The sequence below is a fragment of the Rutidosis leptorrhynchoides genome, chromosome 6, assembly GCF_046630445.1.
Source record: "Rutidosis leptorrhynchoides isolate AG116_Rl617_1_P2 chromosome 6, CSIRO_AGI_Rlap_v1, whole genome shotgun sequence".
Lineage (NCBI taxonomy): Eukaryota > Viridiplantae > Streptophyta > Magnoliopsida > Asterales > Asteraceae > Rutidosis > Rutidosis leptorrhynchoides.
The window spans coordinates 95,799,111-95,806,764 of NC_092338.1; the positions used below are offsets into that span (position 1 = coordinate 95,799,111).

The 7,654-nt window shown below is 33.4% G+C and overlaps 2 protein-coding genes across 3 annotated transcripts; both read left to right on the top strand.

Annotated features, from left to right (window-relative positions):
* The first annotated feature begins 2,914 nt into the window (after window positions 1-2,914).
* Window positions 2,915-4,198, top strand: LOC139853269 (large ribosomal subunit protein eL14y-like). The gene is made up of 4 exons (XM_071842641.1): window positions 2,915-3,031; window positions 3,512-3,641; window positions 3,732-3,844; window positions 3,967-4,198. The coding sequence occupies exons 2-4, from the start codon at window positions 3,533-3,535 to the stop codon at window positions 4,021-4,023; spliced, it is 279 nt and encodes a 92-aa protein (XP_071698742.1). The 5' UTR covers window positions 2,915-3,031; window positions 3,512-3,532; the 3' UTR covers window positions 4,024-4,198.
* A 649-nt stretch (window positions 4,199-4,847) lies between these two features.
* LOC139856062 (CRIB domain-containing protein RIC1-like) lies at window positions 4,848-6,711 on the top strand. 2 transcript variants are annotated; one of them, XM_071845294.1, is made up of 4 exons: window positions 4,848-5,046; window positions 5,181-5,281; window positions 5,796-5,862; window positions 6,244-6,711. In XM_071845294.1, the coding sequence occupies exons 1-4, from the start codon at window positions 4,989-4,991 to the stop codon at window positions 6,528-6,530; spliced, it is 513 nt and encodes a 170-aa protein (XP_071701395.1). In that variant the 5' UTR covers window positions 4,848-4,988; the 3' UTR covers window positions 6,531-6,711. The 2 variants fall into 2 exon arrangements, with proteins under 2 accessions (XP_071701395.1, XP_071701396.1); XM_071845295.1 differs by lacking the exon at window positions 6,244-6,711 and adding an exon at window positions 5,967-6,033.
* The last annotated feature ends 943 nt before the right edge of the window (window positions 6,712-7,654 follow it).

The following is a 7,654-nucleotide window of genomic DNA, read 5'->3' on the forward strand; positions in this document are numbered from 1 at the left end:
TCCCGGAATGATGGGGATATTCTAGACGCGTTCTGTTAATGTCGATTACCAGGTGTTCACTATATGAATGATTTTTTATCTCTATGCAGTTTATGCGAAATGCCTGATATGAGATGGATTTTTAATTCGCGGGTTACGCGTGTTATTTTATACTCGGGTTACGTGTACAATTAATTATATGAAATCTTGTAGTCTATTAAAATGATGGAAATGAATGTTTATGATAAACTAATGAACTCACCAACCTTTTGGTTGACACTTGAAAGCATGTTTATTCTCAGGTTTGAAAGAAATCTTCTGCTGTGCATTTGCTCATTCTAAAGATATTACTTGGAGACATTCATGGCATATTTCAAAAGACGTTGCATTCGAGTCGTTGAGTTCATCAAGAATATTATTAAGTCAGATATAGTTGAATATATTATGAAATGGTATGCATGTCGTCAACTTTCGATGTAAAGAAAGTTTGTCTTTTAAAAAAGAATGCAATGTTTATAAAATGTATCATATAGAGGTCAAGTACCTCGCGATGTAACCAAATGTAATGTATTCGTCCAGATGGATTAGGACGGGTCGCTTCACCAAACGAGTTAATCATATGTATACACTAAATGTGATTTTTATAATAACATATTATATTATATATTACATAACAACAACAACAACATACTCAATCCCTCATGTGTGAGGTATGAGGAGGTGAGACGCAGACAATCCTTCCTCTATCTTAGAATAAAGAGAAATTATTTCTCTACTCTGAGTGAAACACTCACAAGAGTAGAGAAAGTCTCTCTCTCTCTGTTTGACAGATAAAAAGATTGCTTCCAAGAGGACCTCCGGCCCAAAAAGTATGAGAAAATAAAATAAAACATAAATGACATTTAAAATAACAACGAAAAAAGTAGAAGGTTTTCTTTGTTCGGCCTATCCTCGAGGGCAATTAATCTGCCCTCATACTCTAAGGTAAGCAGCCCAGCAGGATTGCTCCCTGGCTGTTTCCAACTCATCTCTGTCCACAACTAAATATTCGTCCTAGACATTATTCGAATTTGAGACCTCTTGCAAAAAAACTAAGGACTTCAACCACTGGCAGTGGCGAGTTTAAGTGTACCCCCGCGGGGTTCCGTGACACCACTAGTTTTTCGAAATTTATCACGATTTTTTTTTTATACAGGACACCACTAAATATAATAATGGGACCCCATATATTTTTGAAATTTAAAATCTTATAGTTCGGACTACTAAAATTTTTGAAATTAGCCCACTTATAATTTTATAATACGCGCTATTTAAATATTTACACACAAATAAACAAAATAAACAAGCCCTTATCATTTCACAATTCATCCGTCATTCTCAATTCTGTATCCTTCATTCTTAAATTCTTCGTCCTAATCACATCCATCCTTCATCAAAAGTGTACCTTTAGTAATTAGTGGATAGAATATATGATATTTTTATATAGGGGTAATATTTGTGAAAATATCAATTCCTTTTTTTGTATAAATGATATTTTTTGTATGATAGTTGTTGTGATGACAATAGTAAAATATATAAATAACCTTATATTTTGCGAGTACTATTCAATTTTATGTTTGTGTTTTAGGTGCGACCCGGCCCGATTTGACCCGACCCGACCCGATTTGACCCGACATATTCGGTATTTTACGCAAGTAAATTATCGGATAAATTTTTTGGAACCCATTAAGTTTTGATCCTAAAATCGCCACTGATCACTGGGCTATCTAGTGATGGTTTATAGTTAGAATAACAATATTAAATATTAAATATGATTATAAGTGGACAAAAATTACCTAATATAAAGAAAAATAAATTATGTAGTTAAAACGAGCTGAGCTCGAGCTTAACATATTAGGCTCGAGCTTAAGATATTAGGCTCGAACTCTTTGAAATTTAAACGAGCCGAGTTCAACTCTAGCCGAGCTCGAGCTCCTCTCGGCACGTTTTCACCCATGCTATAAACAAATCAACACAAACAAGTCGCAATCACGTTTTACTCGAAATGTTAATAAGGATTATTATTTATGATGAATTTGGATTTGCATTTTCAAAATAGATTATGGGTTAAATTAGCAAAATACTAAACAATAAAACGTTTTGTAGAAACTTTTTGTAGATGAACGGTGTGAATTTAATTATATTATTTGAACATCGCAAAGAATATCAGATAATGAATAATGAATACTTAAGTAAATTGACTCACCAATAAGTTAACATGTAAACTAAATATGTCTTTTTTTTATTCAAGGGTAATTGGTTAATAGTGAGTTATGAATAAAACCACGTTTTACTACAATAAGTGAAAGGTTATTTTTCCAAAACCTCGTTTAGATTGTTCACAAACGCTAATAATCAGTTCTCAATATACTATTGGTAAAACATTAGTAATAGATTATTTGCATTTTTAAATCATGGTAATTAAAATCAAATTTTAAACCTTTCGAAAAAATCAAATTTTAAAAATTAGAAAATTAAAATACTAAAAATTAATAATTTAAAAATAAAGATAAAAATATAAATTGTAATATAAATAAAAATAAAATTAAAACTAAATAAAATAAATAAAATATAAATAAAAATTTAAAAATAAAATAAAAAATAAAAAATCAATAAACACACCCTCAAAATATCCTAGAGCTCTGTTGGAGTTTAGCCCAGCTCAAAAGCCCAACTATTAAATTATTGAACACAGCCCGAATTAAACCAAGAAACAAAAGCCCAGCCCAATTAACAACTCACCTACAAAAGCCCTCCCGTGTTCCAAACCCTAGTTTTCACTATCTTAATCACTACCGCCCGACCTTTGTCTCAGCATCCAGAGACGCACAAAATGGTAAATACAAAACCTTAATTTTATAATTTCAGTATTCAATCTTCATCTAATCTGTATTGATTTTGATGTTTGTAGCCGTTCAAGAGGTACGTCGAGATAGGAAGAATCGCCCTTGTCAACTATGGAAAGGATTATGGAAAGCTCGTTGTTATCGTTGACGTCATTGATCAGAACCGAGTATGATTTTATTTTATTTAATCTTTATTTATTGTTATAATTTACGCCTTGTTGTTAATACTTTTATATGCATTAAATTGCTAGCTAGATTAAATCATTGTTTAAGCTTTTGTGCTAAGGAGCTATCATTAGGTTAAAGCGGATAGTTAATTAGTTATATATTTTGTACTAATTGCTGGCATGAATTGTCTTCATTACTTGAGATTATATATTTTTTATTTGTTATGCATATAATTGCTGGCATGAATTGACCTTATTACTTGAGAGATTATATATTTTTACTTAATAATTTTGGGATAGAAGGTTTGTAAGCCAGATGCACTTTTGAAAGGCTTTTGAGCTTGTTGATTGATATGTTCAAAGATTGAGTTTTTTGTTGTTCATTTCTGTATGCGTTACCATGTTTATGTAGTGCAAGTATGGAGTATTCAATAGTGGTTGATTTTTATTTTGAATTTTGAATTTTTATAATAATTGCAGGCTCTTGTTGACTCACCTGACATGGTCAGGGGCCAAATGAATTTCAAAAGGCTAACACTCACAGACCTTAAGGTTGACATCAAGAGAGTCCCTAATAAGAAGACTCTTATTGCTGCTTTGGAAGCTGCTGGTATGTATTTGATTTTTAGTTATATATTTGCTTTTTGTGTGACTTGATAGATGCCTGGATTGGATTACTGATATTTATATTGGTTTGCAGACATCAAGAACAAGTGGGATAACAGTTCTTGGGGAAGGAAGCTTATTGTGCAGAAGAAAAGAGCCTCTCTTAATGACTTTGATAGGTTCAAGATCATGTTGGCGAAGATCAAGGTAACTAAACCCTCTTTCGGTATTCAATTTGAACATCACTGAGTATATAACTATGAGTTGCTTTATGATTGTATTTTGAAGCAGCATACTCATGGTTTGTGTCTGTATTTGTGATCTTGCAGAAGGCAGGAGTTGTAAGGCAAGAGCTTGCGAAGCTAAAGAAGGAGACTACAGCCTAGTTTCATCTTTTATCCCTCAATTATAAAAGATTTTGAACTTTTGAGGAAGTTAATGTTTGTTAGGTTGTGTTTTTACTTTTTATTTCATCTCTCCATGTATCAAAAGAAACCTGTCGCAGTTTTAACGATATTTTCGTTGCAACTCTTGTGAACATGTTTTTTAGTACCTCATTTATTAGTGTGCAATCATCGTTTTTCTTTGGCCGAGTAATTTTATTACGGAGTATGTTGTTTGCAACTCTGAGGCATCTGCCTGATCTGGTTTCTTACATATAGCAGAATAATCACCTATACTAAAAAGATTGCATTTTAGAAGCACAATTATCTTTGCTTTAACGCCAATAGTTTGGTTTGTAACTACTTTTTTTGTGCGCAAATGCTTGAACTGTAGTAGTAACCTGGAGAACACGAAACTGTAGTAGTAAACTAGTAACCTTGAGAACACGAAGAACATTCAACATAGTGTGAAGCATAAACATCATGTAAACCTACAATAAAAAACACATACTATGTACAGCCAAAATTATCAAGTAGCAACACTAACGATCAGTGTGCACGGTTTCTTCTCACTTGATCCTAAATGTGTGTAATCACTATATACTTGAAGTTAATTAGAGTCTAACCCTCAGCAGGAAGTACATATTTTATGCATGAATGTACAATTTAATGACAAATTATCATAATCTTTGATGATAATGTTTTCTAGGGAACCAATTTCCCACCACTAATGTCATTAAAAGTAGTTTGAATTGGTAAAAACAGAAATCAAAGGTGGTGCTTAATGCTGACAATATTCCTCCTATTATTTCTGTCTTGCATCTTTCATCTATATTTATTTCTTTTCCTTTCTATACCCATTACTCTTTTGGTTTAATCCGTTTGGTTGATTCTCTTTCGAGTTGTTTACCACATATTAAGGGGTCGTCTGACCCCGTTCATCTCCGCAGCATACCGAATCTTTGAAGATGGGCACTAAGGTTAAAGGCTTCTTTAGAGGCCTCAAAAACATCTCAACTATTTTTGGTTAGTTTTATTCTTCCATTTTCGGATTAACTCAACCCATACCTCGCAAGCGCGGGATTGAGTATTGTTGTTACATGTTTTATATGATATTTGATGTGCATGATCATTTAACGCAATTGTGAATGTGGATACAGATGAAGATGAAGAAGAAGAAATACAGATCGGTATGCCCACGGACGTGAAACATGTTTCTCATATAGGTGCTGATGGACCCGCCGCCGAATCTCCCAGCTGGGTATCATCATTATCTCTCGAAAATAAAAATATAAATACTTCATATTTGTTTGACGCTTAAATGATTTAATGAGTTATCATTTATGTATATTTTGGAGGTGGCATTTGTGCTGTTTACTTATGAATGGATTGATAATGGTTGTATTTTTTTTATCACAACGAGTCAAATAGGTCAAGTTTATAAAAGCTAAAAGAGGAACGTGTCAAAATGGCCGGAAGTTGCCCAAAATATATGTTTCTATGCATACAAACTCATATTTATTTGCTTTCTGGATATCTTTATGATTATGTTAATGATGGAGTTTGCTGGTCAACATTTGCTGGTCAACGCAGTCCAACTTTTGAATCGTACTAAACATGAACCTTTGTTAACCTCCCTTGTTCTGTCCAGTTAACCTCCCTTGTTCTGTCCAGTTATCCAAGTTGCCCATTTAGCCACCTGTTGTATACAATACTTTTGCATTCATCTATGTTATGACCCGTTTCAACCCAAACTTGTTTCCTTGGTGATGCAGATGAGGGATTTTGATGGTGGAAAAGCTCGATCAGAACCAAAGGACAAGACCCCTGATATCAAAAAAGGTTTAGTTTTAAATATTTTAAATATTTGAGTATCTGCAATTAATTTTAACCAGGCATTGCCTGTGTGGTATATGAGGGGGCGGCTTGTTTTCCTAAACGAGTAGGCACAGATTCACTTCCAAAGGCCGGGATCTAATTGGTGCTGCTAGCAACTAGCATCTCGGAGGGGGGTTTTCCCAACCTTCAACCGTACTGCTAGGGTTGTTGGGATTTGGGTTTTCTCCTGACGCTTGTGTGGGTGGCATATGATCGCGAAGGTGGTTAAGTCTCCTATTAGTGATGCCGATACTGCCGTTCAAAAGAAATCTACAATTAATTTTACTTGCAACAATGAACCTTAAATAAACCGGACTGATCAAATGCACATGTTTTTATATGTAGGTAGAAGAAACCATAGGATTACTCGAAGTGAAGAACTAAATAGAGATGTGCCGAAAACATCTAAACACCGTCATAATCGGTCATTGGACAATTATAGTGACACTGATTCACAATCATCACAAACTTCACCCAAAACAAAACATAGGAGACACCATAGAATTCGACGGTCCCATGAGAAAGGGGATGTCCCAGACATACCAAAAAGGTCTCGACGAAAGAAACCAAAGGATGATGATGGCTCGACAAAATCCAAAGATAGCGAATCGTCGACCTATGGGGATCGCTAAATTACAATAGAACTCAACAAGATATTTAAGGAGCGTTTTAAAGTTTGAACCTTTGATCTGACTTGGTTTATATAAGATGACTATATTATGAAAGTTCTTGAGAGATTGATTTTTGAATGGTCATTTTTTGTGTTCTTCATTGACTTGGCAGTCGAATTCTATTGCTGTAATATGAATCATGAATGAGACATTTATTCAGTTTCAAGGTCCAATTCTCGTATCTATGATTTGGGTGTGGGTTTAACTGTTATATTCGTTTTATTCATGTACCACTAAATGTATCAAACTTTACCTTAAATGTTATACGGATTAATATTATACGAATTGATACATTACCAAACTCGAATTGGACTTGATCAGTAAATTTGCTTGAAACTCAACTTGAGCTTGATCAAGCTTGTATTTTCGAGCTCGACTTGACTAATGAACTGACACTTTTGAGTGACTCGATATTTGAATATTAAACATATTTTTAGAATAGATATATTTTTTTAAACACAAAGTCACAAAATGTAGCTAGCGGAGATTAAACCCAAATCTTTTTCGGAGATTTCTAAACATTCAACCACTAGACCATCTCTTTAATATTTAGAATAAATATTAACTGACTAGATAGTTAAACTTGACTCGACACGTCTCAATACTTTATATCTCGACTCTACTCAAAGTTTATCAAACAATATGGTAAAAATAGTAATATACATATAAATGGATGGTAAGCATGTAGAATAATGCAATTCGCCAATTCAATCAGGTTCGTGAGAATTCCATCTCTTTTTCCGATTTCATCTTTTTCTTCGCAGCCGTTAAAAGGTACGATTTAATTCACATATTAATTGCTTCCATTTTACAGATCTGTTCAGTTATACACTTGTTTTACTTTTGATTCGTTTAGTCCATGCATTTTTTCAGTTAGATCTGATGAATTATTTCTTTCGATATAATATTAATGTCACCTCACGTAAGTATCATAATCATATCATTTCACCAATTCATCTGTTTCTTTTCATTTAATTTAATTTAGCTAATCGTTTGTTCCTCTCAGTTTCCTCATAATTTTGCGCGATTTTTGATCAATAACGCTATCTAGGTTTTCCAGATCTTGTTATATATCTTATAATACA